The sequence below is a fragment of the Pleuronectes platessa genome, chromosome 16, assembly GCF_947347685.1.
Source record: "Pleuronectes platessa chromosome 16, fPlePla1.1, whole genome shotgun sequence".
In the NCBI taxonomy this organism is placed as follows: Eukaryota; Metazoa; Chordata; class Actinopteri; order Pleuronectiformes; family Pleuronectidae; genus Pleuronectes; species Pleuronectes platessa.
Genome location: NC_070641.1, coordinates 9,108,508 through 9,129,606, shown reverse-complemented (window position 1 = coordinate 9,129,606; position 21,099 = coordinate 9,108,508). Strand labels below are relative to the sequence as shown.

Sequence of the window (21,099 nt, the reverse complement as noted above, 5' to 3'; positions counted from 1 at the left end):
CTCTTCTCCGCTTCTCCTCTCCTCTCCTGTCCTTGCGAGAAAAAGCAATAATACGTTAAGTCAGGTTGTTATGATTTAAATGGGTCTTGTCTTAGGATGATGTACATTGACAAAATAAAAGGATGATGTGGCATTAAGCAGCAGGCCCACTGTGCACAGGCCTAGAGTTTGAAGATCTCTAAGACCCATGGGCTCCAAAATGGCCACATGAATAAAGTCGATAGAAGTAACGACTATAAGAAAACCTCTGGGATATGCATAGCAACCACAAAGAGATGCAGAATAACCAGAGAGTCACAAGTAATAAAACACAACAGATACATTATGCGACTACTGTCACAAGTAACATGTAATTTCTATAAATGTTCAAGCCTCAGTTCATTAATATAAATGATAAATTATGCAATTTTAAGAATTGTCAGTTTATTGCAGATTATTGGTAATTTTCTTCAAAGTTCTTATTTCAAATCATTCATCCATTTATTTATGATGTTTTTTTTTCCTCAGAGACCATGTAATACATATTCATCACGTGAGGAGCCTTCATTAAAAGTGAATAAAGTTTTTCATTAGAAGCTGCATTCGTGACAACAATAATGTTCAGCAATGTTTATAAAAAAGAATAAGAAGCACCTGCAATAAACTGTCATTAAACAGGAGGAAATATCACATTAATGATCTGACTTTAAAATACATAGTAATATTTCTCGATTTCATTCTGTACCATATATTTTCTGTTGTTATTTAAATGTATATATTTATTTTTCTAATTGCCCTATTGTACCACCTCAATCGGATTTTTATGCTTCTTTGCATGATAATGCGAATCAAATAAAGTATCCAGCCGTAGCTCTATGCTGTTTACTTTGGTCTTCTTGTTGTAGAGTACATTTTTCTATTTTCAGAATAAGGGTATTAGAGTGTCCATTGTGTTTTCCAAAAAGGAGTAATGAAAGCTGGAACTTACTAGACAACATTGAATGCAGCATGCAGCTAAATTGCAGGCATCATGGTCCTGTTGAACATCCTCTCCTGTAGATAATTGATAACAGTGGCTTTTATGAGTGATGTGAAGACATGTTGTCTGTTGCATTCAAGAAAAAAAAAGCACTTTAAAGGATGTTTATTTTTTTTATTTTTATTAAGGTGTAAATCGAAAGGATGTACAGTCTTTCAAGCACGCAAACACATGATAGGCAACACTTAAGGCTTTACGAGATACATATACAATAAGTATGTCCCTGACTATATTATCAGTGCAACAGTTGGCTTAAACAATCATATCCACTCTTTCCTGCACATCCCTTTTTTTTTATCAAAGCTAAGTCCATTAAACATGGTCACCTGAGGAGAAGTTATTCAGTAAATCATACACAATATATAAATCGAGGCAAACTTGAGTAACACTGCTTAAAACATGTTTGGGAATAATTAGTGGAAAGACTTATTTATGCAGAAGAGGCAGGAATCACACAAAAAGTCATTATTTGTGCTCATGAAATTATACCAGCACAACATGGGTAGGTCTACACAAGGAAGCACTGGGAATGACTTTAAAGCTACTGTATTCTGCCGTTTAGACATTTCAAGAAAAAAAATACAATGATTGAATATACCGCACATCCTAAAGGAAAATATCCAGAGGACATTTTCTATGATTTTAAATATACCTCACTCAGTCTTTTAGTAAATAAAGAGCCATTAACAGCACCTTAAGTTACAACAAAAACAACAACAACAAAGAAGCATTTTAAATTAATTCCACATGAGATATGGAAAATGAGAGATCGCTGGACTAGTAGTAATTCCTTTTAATGACAATATGGATTGTTTATAATAGTTTTCTGAGATGGTCACAAACAAAATTTCCGCTGCGGGACTAAGGTATGAAGCCTAGATAATGAAAGGTTATTTCCCTTAAAGGTAAAACATAGTTTTATAATAGAACAGTTAGAAACTGCATAGAGTTTTTTACATCTATGCAGACATATATGAAGGTACCTGATATTCAGTCTGGCTTGTAATCAAGAACAGACTTCACTTAAAAAGTTTGTGATTTTAATATGAATTTTATGGCGATGGTTTATGGCAGCGGGCTCTCATTGTACACATCCACCCCAGGTTCCTCCTCAAATGTCACTTTGGCATCATCCGCATCCAGCTGCAAAACAAACCCATCTGGTTACAACAAAGGCACCTGCATGTCCAATAACACAATAACGTGTGTCTGAGCTTCTGGGGTGAGATATAAATATAGAGGGGTACTTACACATTTCATCTCCTTGACGGAGAAGAGCCTGCCGGTCATCAACATGCGCAGAGGGATTGTGAGGATGAGAACGAAAGGCAGAGCCAGAGAGAAGGGGCTCATCTTCACCACCCACAGGAGGCCGAGGCACATGAGCTGGATCAAAGTGAAGAGGTGCATCCGCAGCGTCTTTACCTGCAAAACAGACGGAGGAGCGTGTTAGCAGAGGAGCTAGACATGAGACAATGCAAAATACACTAAGTCATGTTGAGATGATGTAAATGGATATTGTTTTAAGATGATGTGATATTGAAAAATAAAGGGATGATGGGAATCACAGAGCAGCCCCATTGTGCAAAGGCCGAGGGTTTGATGACGTCAAGGAACCCATGGGCCCCAAGCAGGCACAAAATGGCCACATCGAGACAGTCGATAGAAGTAACAACTACAAACAAAGCCTCTGGGAAATGCAAAACAACCACAAAGAGATGCAAAATAACCGGAGTCGCAAAATGGCTACAAATGGAGGTAATGAAACACAACAATGAGACATTATGCAACTACTGGGTCTCGAAAACAACACAGAGAGATGCAAAATGAGCACAAAGAGACACAGAGTCATTACCAAAAGACACAAAACAACCAGAGAGAGACACACAAATGATCACACTGTGTCTCTTTGGGTGGAGGTGTCTCTCTCCTGATCTTATGTAATTCGTCCGCTGAGACTGACAAACTACCACCTTTAAATTGAAATACTTGATTCAAGACCCGTCTGACACGTTAACAACAAATAAGGAATTCAAAAAAGCTTAGTAAATGAATGACTTCTTGCAGGGCTGTTGTATAGGACTTGGTTGTGCAAGTTATGCTTTTGCAGTGTTTTATTTGTCAGCAATAAAGAAGTGCAAACCACTGAAACTGACATTGTATTTGTACTGAGAGACACCAGGTTGTGCCACATGAAAATACGTCGATATGTGAACTGTATTTGGGGAAGTCGCGTACCCTGGTGGCGTAGGCTTCAGAGGGATGGTACTTCTTCGGTGTGATCAGCAGCAGTATCCTGTCCCACATCTGGATGCCACTCAAAGAGGTGATACCCATGTAGAGGAAAATGCCGAACAACGCCGTCATAGGAATCATCTTCAGTATAGGTTCCATGTAAATAGAAACACCTGGAGAGAACACACAGAGAGAGAGAAGAATGAGGATTCAAGGAAACTGGTCATTTATCCTGATCCAGCGGTGTACGTGTCTGTGGAGGGCAGCCCTTACCGACCATGATGGCCACTAGAATGCCACTAATCCTCTGCTCAACCACCTTCTCAATCTCCGGTTTCGGGCCCTTGGTCATGACAGTCAGAGCGTTGGCGTGGGTGACGGACCGCACAGTGGCAGCGCTCAGCCACGGCACCCCGAAGAGAGAGGCGATTCCTCCCATGGTGACCAGGAGGAGCAGGTCAAAGTGGAAACCAGATCCTTTCACCATCTTCCTCTCAGGTTTGCTCACAATCAGCCTGATAGTCCGTAGATATGGTTGACAGAAACAAAAATTCAATCTCCTGATTTTAATCAAGGAGTAGATTGTAACCCCGTAAATTATAGCGCCACTCACGTAGTAATCTGGGACTCGAGGAAGATGAGGATGAAGACGAGCACTGCAGGTACACAGCAGGCGGCCATCATCCAGATGGGGAAGGTTTTCTTCTCTCCCATGGGGTTGATGAACCAGCCTCTGGCTTTGGGGTTGGTCACTTGAACACCTTTTGGCACAACCAGTTTCTACGAGGAGACAAGATATTCACTTAGAAAGACCAAAGAAGATTTTGGTTAACATATCTTATAATTTTTTTATCGATTCAGTGTAAATCTCCCATTTTATATGCAGGAAATTTGAACCAGCGTATTCACGGTATATACAGGGTAAATATTAACGCAGGGAGTTAGGTCAAATAGTTTTGTGTTTGTTGATGGTGGGGTCACCTCTGACCGTCAACCCCCCAAATCTAATCAGATAGTCTGCGAGTGCAAGTGAACATTTGGGCAGAATTTGAAAGGATTTTCTCGAGGCAGTCTTAAGATAACGCTTCGACCAAGTCGGATCAGATCATCTGTGAGTCGAACTGAACGTATGAACCAAAATTGAAGAAATTCTCGAAAGGTGACAGACGAAAATATAATGTCTCTGGCCGGCAGCTGGACAATAAACAAAAAAAGTAAAGGAACTTTTTTTAGATGCTTCAAAAACACTGACCTGAGTGTAAGCATCCTCAATGCAGATATCCAGTGCGATCATGAAGAAAATAGCGATGGGGACACCGAAATCTCCAATCAGACGACGGATCTAGTGAGACAAAGAGGAACAGTGTCACCAAAATCCCAATAAATTTATCATTTATAGTACCTCACCTACGACACCTTCCCATGGATAATAATTATAAAAAGTTCTGCTTACCGGGCCTGGGAAGTAATGTCCGTTCTTGAATTGACGGAGGAAGAATGCGATGAAGAAGCAGCCAAACATCAGGCACATAGAGAGCAGGGCCGTGTTGGGGTAGGGCCTCTCAACCTCAAGCTCATGCACGGTGATGTTGCCGTCTGAATGGTACTCGATGTGCTCCGCTAGGACCGGGTGGAAGGGGTTGTCCAGCGTGGTGTTCAGATGGTCGTAGTTCAGAATCAGAGGGTGGGTTTTGAAGATCTGAGTGAGAGGAGAGGAGAGGAGAGGAGATGAGAGCAGAGGAGAGGAGAGGAGAGGAGAGGAGAGGAGAGGAGAGGAGAGGAGAGGAGAGGAGAGGAGAGGAGAGGAGAGGAGAGGAGAGGAGAGGAAGGGAGGGATGTCAGTGGGGTCAAAGATATAAAAAGACAACTCATGAGACTGTGATGGGATGAGGCATGATTTGAATTGGATGGAGGGATGAGATGAGAAAAACCTTGACGAGCTTATTAAAGGTCTCGTAGATGAAGATGAGAGAGATGAGGATGGAGAAGATCTCCTGAGTGAAGCGGGAGATGAATCGGACCAGGAAGCTGCCTTCCAGGGCCACGATGATGACGACGATCACGATCAGCCACATCCCCACCCAGATACGGCCCACAATGTATTCAATGCCCTGGGACTTGCAGAACTAGAAGGGAATTAAAAGAAGAAAATGGATTTTACTGAGGAAAACTTCCAGAGATTGATCACAGGGATTTCCACATCGGACAACTTGTACGTACAGCGTAGAAAGCTTCCTCAAACACCAGCAGCGGTCCAGAGAAGCCGATGACGAGGACAGGCTGGGCGGCGATGATACAGAAGATGACACCTTGGATGCTGGTGGAGACCATGAGCTCGGACACACCCATCATCTTTTCAGTCTTGTCAGCTATTATTAGATAACAGACAAGAGTTACTACAATATCAAACTTCAGCTAGAGGGATCAGACACATCTCTATATTTGTTTTAGACCCTTTTACCCAGAAGTCCCCCAAAAGTGATGGCCGGGGACAGGGCAGCGAAGTAGATGAAGATGACGGCTGCGAGGACCTGAGGGTTCAGAGCATCAGTGTAGTCGCTGAGGTAGTGACGGTACCGGCGCTTGATGTCCTTCACCATCCCACCGAAGGGGTATCCAGTACGGGCCAGAGGATCCTCCTTTGGCTCCTCTGGAAGTTTCTTAACTGGAAAATCACACAATTTAAAAAGACATTGATATTAATTACACTAAATCTGCTCAAAATAAGTTCAGCTCAATTAGCCCAACTCTAATTTATATAGCACGGGCTAAATTCGTGTGTGTGTCAATTCTGCTTTCTATTGTTTTTTGTGCATAAATAATTAGAATTTAAAAGTACTTCATAAGACTGTTAGCGATCTTATAAAATTAGGACTTCATTTCCCAGCAGGCCTTGTTGGTTCCCATATAAAATGGTCGATGTCGCTGCCTTTCCCTTTCCCAACCCTGTTTCTCAATAAAAACTGAATTCTCTGTCATATAAGTTAAAGGTCCAGTGTGTAATATTAAGGAGAAAGGGAAAATAAAATAATCCTAGTGATGTTTTCGATAGCGTTTCATATAAATTATACGAATTGTTGTTTTAATTACCATAGAAATAGCCCTTTATATTTAAATACTTTATATGTTCCTCAGGAGCAGGTCCTCTCTACGGACGCTCCATGTTTTTTACAGGAACCCAAAGTTGACAAACTGAACACCTTTCGAGTTTTTACGTCGACTGAAGGCTTGAGGTGATAGGTGTTCAGCTGCAACATGGCACTTTAAGCAATTCAGGTGCGTGTCCTCTTTATTTACACGGATCGGAGTTTACAGAATGCACGTTAACATTGAGAATAATCTGTAAACCATGTACTATGGTGGATAAAGGACCTTTAAAGCCATTTGGAAATTTAAAGACAGTACAGATATGAAAAGGAAGCCACGATGAAAATGATCACCACAGCTTCCAGAGATCTGATTTGTTTGTTGTTGTTTTTAAATGAAGATACATATAAATGTTTTCTCTGTTGCTGTGTAATTCCATTCAGACTGGGATGAATCTCAGTAAACTACAGCAAATACACAGTTCAGGACTACAAAGAAACAGTAGCCTGCCGAATATTCACATTTATTTTGGATTTAAAAGGTGGTAAGTCGTGTACATGCTGACCTTTAACCCTGTCGCCAAATGCGAGACGGGTGTCATTGGGGCGGAGTCTGTCACGCAGCATCTTCCTCTGGAACTCAATCACTGGATCCATCATGGCCTTATCTTGGATCTCAGTGGGAGGAATCACGATGCTGCAGTCCATGAAGTCAGCGATGGCGTTGGTCAGATCTTTGTCGGTCTGGGCCAAGAAGGCTTCCAGACAGAACACCTGTCCGGCCATTGAAACTTTTAATCCACCTGTATTACACAAAGTGGGGCTGTGTGTCCTCACTGCTGATGCTACATGTTGCTGAGTTGTTATTTCTAACTCACCCAGTCGGCCATCAGAGCACCCATGGCTCGGCCGCTCTCGGTGTAGTCCATCCCGTTCTGGCTCGGCCCCACCAGGATAAAGACGAAGCGGATTGGGACAGGAGACTCCAGAGCAGAGGTCATCACCACGGAGTCCTGCAGCCGGACAAAAGCCACCACTGGTTTCTGCAAGAAGTCCAGGACACCTGAGGGAAACACCAGCTCGTAACCAAACCTGCTCCAGTACCACACACACAAAAAACAGACACACAAGACTGCATCAGGATAACATGAACGTACCTGAGAGGACGACAGAGGCCTCCATGTTGTCAGAGCTCTCTCTCTGCAAAAATAAAGATTCAGCAGCACAGAAAGTGTCATGTCTGATATGTTGATACATGATTATGATATTGACGATCAGATGATCACATTGAATTAAAATGTAGAACTATACCTTCTTGGTTACAGAAAACGTCTGCATCTCAATGTCTCCGGAGGCTGTAACCACAGGCCCCTCCACCTGACTGAAAGGACAAATACATTGAGCATTGTGCAAATCTTTATACAACATTATCATGACCGTAATGACAGATCCCTGTGGGTTACCTGCGTCTCATGAGCAGCGCCCTCAGCAGGTCGTCGCGATCGCTGGCATGGATCTCATCCTTGTCCAGCAGCTCGTCAGCCACCTTCTCAGCCACAGCAGACAGACTGTTGGCATTCAGGTCAAAGATGATGGCCCCTAAGATCATGTGGGGTCACGTGTTACTGAGGTCATATCCATAGAATTACACCATAAAACCTTCACAATGATTTCAGTTTAATTCTGACGCTCCACCTGATTCCATGGTCTTGCGGAGCTGGATCAGACTCTTGAAGGTGAGATAGGAGACGTGAGATGAGCCCCAGTTTCCCGTGGCGGTGTTCAGGTTCTCCTCGTAGCCCATCCAGCGGCTGGTCTCCTGCCAGGTGTTGCCCTGGAGCTCATTCAGCTCCACATAGGCCTGTGGTTATTCACCAGAGTTAGTTATGGACAGTAGACAATAGCGATTAATGACAAAGACGTTTTTTTTGTCTTCAAAAAATGTGGACTAACTTGAGCGTCCCCTCTGGTGGTGGCATTGGTGTTCATGTTCAGATGAGCTGAAATACAGAGACAAATCACAAGTCAGTGGACAGACATGAAATGTCCAACAGGTGCATGGACTGTCAGGGGAGTTTACCATCTGAATCAAAGGGGATGACGATGGCGGCCACAGGCTGCTCATTCTCCTCTCCCTCCTCTTCCTCATTCCTCCTTGCCAGGTCAAAGATGCAGCTCTGGCCTGCTGGAGTTCTGATGGAGAAACAGGAACATTAATTAAAATAAGGATGAAGGAGGCTCCACCTGCGCTCCGTAATTTTTTTTATATCTGAGTTAAAACAATGCAGTTTGGTTTTGATGGGGAGAAAATATTTAGGATGATTCGGAAAAACGCATTCCAATATTTATTTATTTAAAGTTTGTAACCATGGTTCTACTGCTATTCTGTACTTGGCCACAAGAGAGCAGAGTTGCTCAACCTATATCTTATAATTACGGTTGAATACTTTGTGTTTCCCTCTTCATGTCTGGTGCTGGAGACTCTATCATGGCCCTATCACGTTATGGGCCACACATCGATTATTACCAGGTTCTGACTCGCAAAATACATGGAGAATACATGTAAACTTCCAGGTTATTAATTACTCCTGTGTTTTTTTAACCACAGAGAAACTGAAATTGAATTAATGTCCACAATTCACAGTGGCTGTAGGGTGATTTGGTAAAAGCTCCGTGTTTTAATGGTTGTGATGGTATGAATGTTCCTAGATGCAACCACATGAGGATTTTACAGCCCCTGCATGACTTCAAATCAACACAACCCTAAACTTGACTGATTCTTTTTTATTTATTTACCTATTTATATATTTATACACACTAGACCTGTCTAGCTACAGTGTAAATGGGAAGACTTCACTATGGAAAAGCACTTACAGTCTAACTGGAGAGGGTAGGACTGAGTCATTGTCTTCATATGACATGTCACTGCCCTGCATGAGAGGAAAAAAACATAGGGTGGACGATGAATAAAAATGGAAAAATTAAAAGAAAGGTTTTGCTGCAAGATTTACGAAACATGTCAAATTCCACAGTGTCCATCAACTTTCCATATATTTACATTACATTTGATAGCAGATATTGACAAGCATTCTGTTTGAATCTGCACAGGCCTGAAGGACAGTTGCCTTTCAGAATTAGAGCAAAAAGGACAAAAGACAAACCTCCTCCATATTGAAATGGTTTTCCATTGATGTTTCTGAGATTTCTTCAGCTCCCTTTGTGCATTACCTGGGACAGAAAAAGAACGAGGGAATATAAGGCAATAAAATAATAATGGCAGATATATTAATGTTTTTAATCTTCAATTATTTGGAAATAACTGCCGACCAACTTCGTATCATTTGCATGGAAACTTGAATCAGTTCTGGTGAGAATCGTGGACTTGACAAACTTTACCAGATATCCTACAATTTTCGAAACGCCATCTTGTTTGAGTTTTTGCTCTATTGAACGACAGGTTTTCCGGCCGCTACAGAGAGTCCGCCATCTACCGCCAGACAGGCGCAGAGCGGCCATGGCTCAGGACAGATAATCAGTCAGCCGTTGAGAAGGTGGACTAGGTTATAGTTTAAATTCAAGACGTAGAAGAGCCTTATCTCAGGGGTTACACCCTTCGTCAGGCAGACACCTCGGTTCCCAGCAGTACAGAGCACAACTTAAAATATGAATCAACTACTGCAGACTAAACCATGATGCAGAAATATGAATTGATATGAAAAATATGTATCATGATATGTTTTTTCACCTCTTTCATGTCAATTTATCAAACAACTGATCAATCAATTACTTTTAAATAAGACCGGTTAAGCTGAAAAAAGACTTACAGTTACATGTTCACTTTAAAACTGCACAAAAACCGAAAAGGATTGATTGACAATAATGCCTTGAACAATTTACAAATACGGCCAGTGCATATTAACAAATTCAACTGATGAATATTCGGATGACATTTTTGTTGCGAGGTAATAATTCTTCACCCTGTAACTCTAAGGATGAGCCAAAAAATTGAAATTAAGCGGAGAACATTTTTAAAAAATCCAACACATTATAAGGCAACATCACTTGCTGTATCCAAGCGCGTTTCTTTCAGGGAACTTAACCAAGTCCAGTTTCCAGTCCTGTTTTTAGCACTTGGATATACCATGATCTGAATGACTGAGAATCTTCACTTGCTGTAATTTTCTAATGAGGAGAATCCGACATGACTTTGACCTCAAACGATTAAGAATGTCAGAAGCTAAGATTTTCTTTCAAGTAAAGATTAACTCTCATTGCTCTAAAACAACTTTAGCTCAATGAATAGTTCCGACTGAACTCCCACTCTTATCAGGGCAAGCACATTCAATGTTAGAACATAATGCTAAGATATCCATCCAGTTTGACCTCTGACCTCAGTTCCTGTAGGTGCTATAAAGTGTGTGTGCAGAAGGTCACACCCTTACCTGCGTGCAGGTACCCCACCTGGTCTTTAGCACTGGAAACGGGACGATCTCTGCCTGGACGAGCCTGCTGATAAAGTAAAAAAGACGAGCGCTGCGAGAGAACGAGAAGAGCAGGAACACCCACAGGAAATTACGTTGACCCTAAGAAGCGCTGTACCCCTCTACCTCTGGCTGCCCAGCAACCTCACAGGGTTTGGTGGCGATAAGACCTGAGTGACAGACAAAATTGCCTATCAGCCAGTGACACCTTGAGACAGGGATATCCCAGCCCTAGTTTTTCTCCTCCGCCCTCCCATCATTTACCAGGTCACACTGACGTACGGAGAAGCTGTAGGGACCAGCAGCCTGAACCTCACCCTGTATGAGGGGCACACAGGGGGCCAAGTGGGTAGAGTAGGGGGCCATGTCCAGTGTCAGGAGGACGGCATCTTACGACATCATCTTGTTTACGCACTGGGGATTCCCTCATGATGACCGTGTGGAGGTTCCTCTGCCCCTGATCATTTAGAGGATAGTGAAGTGATAAACACGTTAATATTTTTTTGTGACTTTAGGTCTGAAGCTCACGTGGTTTGTCTCTGGTAGATGTGACAGGCTGAGACATGCTCCAGCTGAGTGGAGCAGGATTCTGCTGGCTCAACCCCATACTGATGAGGGTGCAGGTCAGACTGGTGAAGGGGGAAAACATCAATGTTACATACACACATTCGATCCACCATCTGTTTTAAGGACTAACATGGAAATATGTAGAGCTCATCCCTCCACCAGGTCCAACATCCTTTCATATTCAATAAAGTTGCACCAAATTGCACAGATCTGTACCAAAATAGATGTATTTCTTGGTGCATGGCCCAATATTCCACCATATTTAATGAAACACTTCTTTGTGTAATACTGCTGACAAACAAACAAGCAAGCAGACAGATAAAGAGGGGGTGAAAACATAACCTTCTTGGAGGCACATACTGAGAAGTCAGTGAGGAGCTCTATTCATCCCTTGCAGCTGGATAATTAAGATTTGCACTTCACTACATTATGCAACAATTACTCAACATTTATTTTAAGAATGAACGAGTTATGAAACAACAGACATTCAAGAGATTGAATCCAGCAAACTCTACATCGCATGTTCTCAGTTTGAACCCATCTCACTGTGTTTAGCTTTTACTATGTTGATCTTCCTTATAGTCTTCATTCATATGTGTTATCAGTAGGGCATCTACAGGCTTGCTCCACGGAGAAACAACAAAAAGACGAACCTGGATTGATCTGTCCAAAAATCCAAGAGGATTCTCCCTACCCTGTCTAGTGCCCCTGAGCAAGGCACCTTACTCCCCCTGCTCCCCGGGCGCCGTACATGGTCGCTCACTGCTCTGTGTGTCCTGCACCAGATGGGTCAAAAGCAGAGGTTAAATTTCCCTACCTGCATGAGTGTGCCTGTGCATGTCTGTGCATGTGTTTGAGACAAATAAATGCATATTAATCTTAATCTATAGGAATATTTGTTTATGAATTATGTATGTTTGGAAAACTGATATTTATGAGTGTGTTCAGTTTGGTGCAGATCCAAATCCACATCAAATTAAAATCTGGATCTAGTGAACGTAAATGTGGTTTCATAAGGGGACTGTTGGGCCTTGGTTGAGGTATGCGCTGGACTTCCAGTTAGAGACTATTGATAATTTTATTAAACGTGAAATCCACTCCGATTTGCTCTCAAGTCATGAGGTCAGAAGAATTAACACAATGTCCGTGTGAACGATGAAATTGTTGTGCTCTTGCACAGAGACACAGGATTGTCAGGAATCAATTCCTGCGCATACTGAAGGAAAACAGGCTCAGCTGACGGAAAGACTATGTTTCAATCATCATACTTGAGGAAAAAACAGCTTAAAAGCTATAAACGCAACTTAGTGATGTCCTTAAAGCGTCGGCCAGTCATGTCTTCACGATGCAGATCTTGTGCACACACGATAAACATCTTCTTGAACACAAGATAATAAATTCTGTGTCAGTATGTGTAGAATGAAGTCTAATGGACTCTAATCGCAGACAAAGCCTCCATTTTGCCTCTCCCGTCAAACACATTATTGTTGATGATTGATTTCAACAGCTAAAAGGCCATATGACTGAGTGGGGCATTACAAATTAGGCCCCTATTGTGGGCATATACACATTTGCTACACACGTTACAGCATTGTGTTCCATGGATATGTATATGTATATGAGATTTCAGTTTCAGTCCCACAGAGCCAGAGAGGACCTAAAGGAAGCAATAGGCTATGTAATGGAATGTCATGGCTTGTGAGGGAACGTTCCTTATTCTTCACACATTAAGAAATGAAACAGTGATTACAGGAAAAATGCAGAGATGTCCCTCGACGGCAACGGCTGCTCAAAAGTACAGACGCAGTGTTCTCATCTGCCATATTCAATTCTACTTTACCAACTGAAGTTCATGAATTTCCATGATTTTATTTATGAAATTTAAACACTTACCCTATTTAATAAGCCACCTCAGTTTCAGAGCTCGTTACAGTCAATTTGTTAAACTAGCCAAGATTAGTTAAAGTGTTCTCTACCAGCAGTATAGGAACCTTAAATCTGCTTACATTTACCCATTGTGTAACAAACCTTTCATTAAAGTGTATAATATACATGAACCATTAGAAATCATTTATTAATTGTTTTATTGTACTTATAAATGCTAAGTGGGGGAATTAAACTTGAAAAGGTTTTGCTGTTAAACTATAGTTAAATCTGCCAAGGCTAGTCCCCACAGGCTACGGTTTTTGTTTCTTTTCATTCGCTTGTTTGATTGTTCGTCAGCAGGAAAATCTACTCAACAGATTTCCAGGGAACTTAGAGGCAGGATGGCAGAGAAAGAGCTCATTCAATTTTACCGTAGATTCGGCCGAAGGGAGAACCAGGATTTTTCACTATCTTTAAATTTAGTTTTTTTTTTTACATCCTCACCTATTTCTAAGGAAATCATTTATGGGTAATAATGAGGGAATAAGGGGACTGATATCTATGAGTGTGTGCAGTTTGGTTTGAGGGGACTGTTGGGCCTTTGCAGGGGATTGCAATCTACTAGGTGCCATAGCTTGAAATGCAATAGATATAAATATAAGCATTAATAAACATCCTTTCATAGATGTTAACGTTAGAAAAAGAGAAATGTTCCAGTCATGGTTGCAGCCCAGTAAGGTTGTATATAGACAAAGCATTCCTCTGAGTTAAATCCATGTGCAGTTGGGGCTCATGTGAAAGTCGTTGGTTTCACACTAACATGTAAGACCTGTATTTCTCACAAACCTTGACCTGGAGCTGATTCTGGTGGAAACGAGTTTATCAACTCCATTAGTCCTTATCCTGAAGGAGTCGGAAACTGAATGATTTTTACTAAACTTTATGGAAAATGTAGATATTTAAAAACAACCCCAAATCGTTAACCCCTAATTGTCCACCTACTAAATACATACACACACCCGACTGTGAGAGACATCGGGCCCCAGCTAAAAACTCTGGCACACCACTGTTATCACCAGGAGTGGAAGCTATCTGCTGTGTCCATGTGTCTCAGCATACAGTGTACTGACACTCCCAGTCTCCATAGCTTCTGCGTAATCTTTAGTTTTAAACACATTATATGAGGAATATAAAGGAACAAAAAAACATAGTGGAATGGGCTGAAGAAACACATCCAGATGGTGTTATATACATAATGCAGCTTAAAACAAATCTTTAAATTGACAAAGCTTTTCATGAATTAAGTGCCTGAAAGTGACCAGGTATGGAAGAATATAACATAAAACCAGCTGTATGTGGAGCAGCAGACAGGTGGACCTAGAAAGTGCAGCAAGAATAAGATAAATAGCAATTGAGGAGAAAATCTCATTGGTTAGAATGCAACGTGAACTGTTGGCCTCTGTGGTTGATAGTGCTGCAGAGTCATTTTAAATGACAGCCGACCAATCACAAAACCACCAAATTCACATGGCCTCAGTGCATCTAATTACGATTGACCCAATCACCGGATGATCTAATACTTATAACATCAAATCAGAGCAGATTTTAGAAAAGGAGACTGTGATATCAGAAGGGTCTTAACTAGTTACAGATATTAAATACAGATTATTTGTTTGTTTCAGTATTAACCTCCTTACGTTTAACAAAATAAAGAGCAGCTTCACTCACAGAGTACATTTGACCTCACTGTTTAAGGGAGCGCCCAGGCCTGTGAACACTGGACAAGGCAAAATGAATAATTCGTCTTCACTGTAAACGTAAATACTTTGCACTGTGCCCACTGTACATTAGACAGTGACAGTACTTACCTTGTATTTGTACTTGCGCCAGGGCTGCGTTTCTTTGTTAGTCAGCAAAATTACGTAAAAACTTCTCAAATGATTTCCATGAATTTATTTAAACGTGGGGGGAATGACCCAAGGAAGAACCTGATTAAATTCTGCTAGGGATCAAGTACCCCCCCCCCAACATTGTTAGTTATGGCATAGTATTTCCAACATTCGCATAGATTTTTTTGCAAATGAATCTTGATGAAAATAACAGTCATATTTAGTGGACTATTATTTATGAGTGTGTATACTTTGTTGAAGATACAAATAAAATTATGGATATAGGGAATTTAAATGAGGTTACATAAGGGGACTGTTGGACATTATAGCCAGTCGAGTTTAAATATTTTTAAAATTAGGTTTTGTTTTTGACACCTGCTGCTGTGACAAACTACTTTATTAATCTCCCACCAAGATAAATAAAGTAATCCATCTAACTAACATGCAGCTAAATCATCATGGTCAATCAAGTGGTCTATCAATTTAAATATAAATCTGGAAGGTCAGACTTAACCACCTTTTAAAAGGCAAAGGTTTTCGAACCTCTTACTGGAGGAGGGGTAACTTGATGAGCTCTATCAGGATTCCAACAAGCAGGCTGCTTTATCACTAAGAGCCAGAGGCAGCACCAAAGACCCACCTACAACACAACATGCCATCCACCAACAACTAGTATCCACTTCAGGTCATATCAGCAAAATGGAACGTTAATTTGAACTTATATTACAACTAAAGCCACAGTGCAGACATTTCTCTTCTGATAGACTATATGCATGTGTAAATTTATAAGTAAAAGTCATTTTTACGAGATGTGAGCTGACATTACTGATTCTTTTTGTACCACTTCAGAAATCTACTCTGTGCTCAGTGGTCTTTATGTCAATGTGACTAGATATACAGATAAGCAAAAATTATCTGTTACCATGTCCTCTGTGGAGATAACATCACGTTATCTTCTGGCTAAAGGAAAAAAAATTAGTCACGTTCTTGCCATTTGAACAGTAATGACATGCTACAACTAAAAATGTATGCAAAAGCGGCCTCAAGGGTTGTGGTAGCCCCCCCAGACCAGAGCACACTTATCTCTACTTGACATCAGTGAGCTAGTGAGTGTGCTACTCACTAGCCCCCCTGGAGTTCGGTAATATACAGAAGACGGGAGTCTCCGTTGAATTTGGCGCCCCTTAGTGTAAACAATGTGGTAAGCAACATACTGCATGACTGACCGCAGTGGTGTCTCCTGATCACATTAAAGCTCAGCCTGATTGACAATAACATCTATATTGTTGTTTAAAAAAGCAGGTGCTTTCCAGAAACAAACGTTTCAACATGTACCTGGACTAATTGGCAGTTGCTGGCCAACATTACCAAGAGACTCATTAGGAAAGAACTGATGCCCCCGAGAGGAGCAGCAAAACATCACCACTCAAACAGATAGGAATGTCCCTTAGGACACTTTAAGTCTTTGGGTAATACATAGAGACATCATGAAAAAGAGACAAAACAACTAGATAGAGAAACAACCATTACCTTTATTGAAATTGTACAGTTTAGACATCAGAGGAGGAAGATTTGTGGAAAACCAGCAGACATCTTAGTATGATCTGACAGACCAGTGGGTGGTGGTCTTCAGAATCACTGCAGATGATTGCTTGATTACCTGACCATGTTCAATAAACAAGAGCTCAACTTAAAAAAAAAAAAAACGGCCAACCAGTGGCAGCACTACAGGTGAGGATTGGAATGTCTGATCGTCCAATTTGTTAAGATAAAAAAACCTGTAAGATTAACGTTGCTGTTTCACATCAAATTGACGTTGCTTCTCTATTCACAACCTGTACAGTAAACTGATCTGAAATCATTTTCAACTCTCATTAACAGATAGTCCTCATCGAGTGATGCAGTGACTGAGACAGTCTCCCTTTATGCTTAAATATTAAGTGCAGCTACTTTGTACTGTACTTGCATTCACTGAAAATGGTTACTTGCATGTGAGATCAATGAAGACTTAAGAAAAAATAAAAATAGAAATAAAAGAATAGGCAGTTTGAGTATATTAGGCAATAAGGCTGTGGTCAAATAAATGTGAGCTCTCTCCAACTCTTCATTTCCCTGTCTCTGTTCCTATAAAAGAAAGCACTACCAGGAATGGGTTCATCAAACCATAACCCTTAATAGGTGAGGCCATGGTAATCATTAACAGCCTGGAGCACAGCAACAGGAACAGAGAGGGGAGACAAAAGTCAGATCAGAGTTCGCTGATCAGCATCAGAGAATGTAGCCAGCAGCCATAGTGCATTTCTGTGGAGTTTGTTCTAAACAGCGTTTTATGGTTTAGGTTGGGCTAAGCCAGAGGTGGTATTGGCAGTTTGCAGTGGCACTGGCCTGTCTCTGTGCTGCAGAGGGAGGTTTTACATGATGACACATGGTGGGCGGCTCTTGGTGATCTTCTGAATAGGTTTGCCGTCATGGGCATTCTGGATCACACCCATGACCTGTGGAAGAGAGAGAGAAAAAAATACAAATCAATAAATCAATAGTTCCTTATTGCTGCGATTCATATTTTCTGGGAAGTCGGTGTGATTGCGTTACTCACATCATCCTCATACGGGAAGCCACTAGTCTCAATTTTGGAGAAGATTAGCTGCCCATTGACCACGATCTCAAAGCTGCCTGAGAAACAAAAGACAAAAAGGAGATTCCATCAGTTGCCAGATCGGTGGAGTCGTCGTGGCACGAGCAGTACGTGCCTTCACATAAAAGTCAGGACATACTTAAGTCTTGCATTCTAGCTGGCCCTTTAGAGTCACATGACACTTACCCCTTCTTCCCACGAAGCTCGACACATCCGCATCAGGAAACTCAGCCTTGACAACCGCGGCGAGATCCTTATAGCGGGGTTCGTAACCTCATGAGCCACTAAAGAAAAAAAGGTTTTAAAAAAACAGTTAGCAGCACATAGTCGCTAGCCAACGAGTCTAGCATTTTTTTTAAACATTTATGAAAACACAAGGTCACGCCTGCACATGTGATTATAGCTCCGTGAGTCAGAAAAAAACCACAAGACCGACAGTGGGAGGGATAAGGTTATGAAAGATGATATCAGAGCACAGAATCCACTGATTACACTGAAGTAATAACAAGGAGTACAGTGCTGATTAATATCTGTCTGTTGCTTCATTGGATATTGACACTAGTGTTTGACTGTCAGCCCAAATGGGATCCTGGTCTTTAACCTGTGTGATGGAATCATGCACTAATGGTTTGAAGAATTTGAATAAACAAAAGGTTTGTTCATATGATAAATTGAGCCAATGTCATTAATATGATGCGATCGCTTCGTTAAAATAAGCTTAGTTCCATTTCGGTTGGCCTCGTATCCCTGTTAGGAGAGAGGAGAACAGAGGGAGAGGAGAAGAGTGTCAGACGGACTGAGGAGGAAGAGGAGAGTTAAAGATAAGTGTCAGACGGACTGAAGAGGAGAGTTAAAGAAGAGTGTCAGGCAGACTGAAGAGGACGAGGAGAGTTAAAGAAGAGTGTCAGACGGACTGAAGAGGAAGAGGAGAGTTAAAGAAGAGTGTCTGACAGACTGAAGAGGAAGAGGAGAGTTAAAGAAGAGTGTCAGACGGACTGAAGAGGAGAGTTAAAGAAGAGTGTCCGACGGCCTGAAGAGGACGAGGAGAGTTAAAGAAGAGTGTCAGACAGACTGAAGAGGAAGAGGAGAGTTAAAGAAGAGTGTCAGACAGAAACATCCTAAAGTGTACAGCTATATAATCCATGGTGTTGATGATTGCCTCATCAACACCAGGGCTGGTATCTTCTATTCTTTATTTCCTGGAGCTGCTGAGATAAACAGCGAGGTGGCACTCGAACCCAAACTGGGGCACATTTAGGGAGCACCGCCCACACAGCTGACAAAAGTCTTCTAGTAGAATACTGTGTCTCACAGATCCAATTCATTATACTCTGAAATATCAGGTGAAAGCTCGCGTTTCTGCTGCGGATATCACCACAGTTAGCCGCTAAAGCTAAGTTAGCTTCGCGCTAACGCTGCTAGCCGGGGCTAATCTCCACCCTAGAGCCGTCTGTAAACATGAGACACGAGTCAGCCGAAGGGAAAGAAATAAAACACAAGTCATACGAACCAGTATTCAACTCGTATCGTCAACGCCATCGTTTCTGTTCAGGCGGCTCAGGTCGGAGATCGGTCAGGTTCGGTGCGTTCGCTGCTTTTTGTAAAGCTGAGCCGGAGAGCTGGGCGGGGTTAGTAAAGGAGAGGAGACATCCCCTCAAAGCAGCTGACTTCAGTCACACCGACACTAACCCGATTCGTCAGATCCACGCCTTCTGCAGATTTAGTTGACAGTCGTGTTTTCCAGTGGACACCTCATCTGATCTCCGGAGGAGGATCTGTGGTGATTCATTGGGTAACGTCATGTTGAAGACTGTGTGTGACATAAGCACAACTTGGTTACCACACCATTTATAATTTACTGAGTTTCCACTCTCACAGCTTCCATGTTGTGTGGCTCGCAAGGTATTCCAGCCGTGCGTGTAGAACATACCAAAGAAGAAAGACAACACGATTCAGGAGCATGTGGTGCTACCATAGACTGGTGCTACGGGCCAACAGTGAATTTATATCACGTGCTGTCAACTCCATTCTCTAAACCTACAACCAGTCCCTTCAACCCAGCTGCTTAACAAAGATCACCGGCTTAAGGAATTGCAATCCTAAATATTGGTTATTTATCATTTACATCCTAGATTTTCCAGCCCACCTTTAAAATGGCCGTGGTTATGCAACTGGTTAAAAATCGCATGACCTGACTTTAACCCTCCATTCTTTGGAGTGCGAGAGTGAGGTGAATTTCAGCAGCTTTCAACCAGCATCTAATATAACAGTTTTCTCTTTAAACCTTTTTATTCAACTTTCAGATTCCATCTCTGTGCTTCTCTCACATGAGTGTAGCTTTGTATTCCATAGATCACTGCCAAATGAGACCAATTGGAAAACCAATTTAACGTCACTGGCCTGGCTCATGTGTGCTTGAAGTTTCACTCCACTGAAAGGACTTATTGTGTTTCCTTCAATAATGCTACATCAGTAATTTTCTGTAGTGAAAAATAGAGTACCCCTGGGCTCTGTTAAAGGCCCTCTGCTTTTCTCTCTCTTGACCCACTTCTGTCGGAGCCACCCCCTGCTGTCTTCCTCCATGATCAGATGCCTCCTTAATGGTCACAATGAATAATTTTGTCATATTGTCCATACTGCAAATCTACTTTATTGCTCTGCCATGCACACAGACATCTATTGTGTTGCTAGCATGCTTTCATAAATTATCTTTGCATGGGTAATACGTGTCGTCACATAAAGGTCAGATCAGACAATCAAATCTTGTGTGTGTGTTGATCATTGGCTCTTTCATGTAAGAGAACTCACCCCTCTTCTTTCCAAGAACTCTGACGCTTGTGCACCAGTACACCTACCCTTCAGAACCTCGGCTAGATCCTGATAGTGAACTCCGGTTCAAAAGCTCAATTTTTGCTATTCACAAAACCTATTGGCCTTTAGCCCCTGCTCTTAGTTATCATAGTGTGATTATTTTTCCCTTGTGGCCCTCAGACACGCTGGAGACATGTCCAGGGACCTCTCATCCAATAAATAAAAGGAAAATAAATTGTACACTGTAGAAATTAAACTATCTGTCTGACAATGGGTTGTAAATGATAAATGCTGCTCTTTATGTTTCTCTTCAGAGTGGACTATCTACTTGCTGCTGAGAGGTGTGGTTCTTCCTAGTCCACTGAATGTGCCTGATTACTCATTTCAAACAACCTTTAGACTCATAAACCCATAAAACTCAAACTTTGGCTTCCACTCTTGCCGAAGCAGCTTAGCTTTGCTCACAAAGGAAAAGGGAACACGGACGCTACACGAGTGAATAATAACCAAA

The 21,099-nt window shown here is 41.7% G+C and overlaps 2 protein-coding genes across 3 annotated transcripts; both read right to left on the bottom strand.

Moving 5' to 3' along the window:
- Positions 1 to 1,111: 1,111 nt before the first annotated feature.
- Positions 1,112 to 11,087, bottom strand: slc4a1a (solute carrier family 4 member 1a (Diego blood group)). Of its 2 annotated transcripts, none has more exons than XM_053443111.1 (21): positions 10,801 to 11,087; positions 9,501 to 9,567; positions 9,214 to 9,269; positions 8,420 to 8,532; positions 8,293 to 8,339; positions 8,035 to 8,200; positions 7,803 to 7,938; positions 7,651 to 7,720; positions 7,497 to 7,539; positions 7,218 to 7,402; positions 6,906 to 7,113; positions 5,715 to 5,918; positions 5,474 to 5,622; positions 5,185 to 5,379; positions 4,707 to 4,952; positions 4,506 to 4,595; positions 3,867 to 4,033; positions 3,527 to 3,768; positions 3,257 to 3,426; positions 2,270 to 2,443; positions 1,112 to 2,161 (listed from the first exon to the last, which is right to left on the bottom strand). In XM_053443111.1, the coding sequence occupies exons 2-21, from the start codon at positions 9,525 to 9,527 to the stop codon at positions 2,084 to 2,086; spliced, it is 2,766 nt and encodes a 921-aa protein (XP_053299086.1). In that variant the 5' UTR covers positions 9,528 to 9,567; positions 10,801 to 11,087; the 3' UTR covers positions 1,112 to 2,083. The 2 variants fall into 2 exon arrangements, with proteins under 2 accessions (XP_053299086.1, XP_053299085.1); XM_053443110.1 differs by having other exon boundaries at positions 10,782 to 11,084.
- Positions 11,088 to 16,654: 5,567 nt separating this feature from the next.
- On the bottom strand, positions 16,655 to 19,448 carry selenow2a (selenoprotein W, 2a). The gene is made up of 4 exons (XM_053443005.1): positions 19,288 to 19,448; positions 17,964 to 18,061; positions 17,739 to 17,815; positions 16,655 to 17,637 (listed from the first exon to the last, which is right to left on the bottom strand). The coding sequence occupies exons 1-4, from the start codon at positions 19,314 to 19,316 to the stop codon at positions 17,554 to 17,556; spliced, it is 288 nt and encodes a 95-aa protein (XP_053298980.1). The 5' UTR covers positions 19,317 to 19,448; the 3' UTR covers positions 16,655 to 17,553.
- Between the last annotated feature and the right edge of the window lie 1,651 nt (positions 19,449 to 21,099).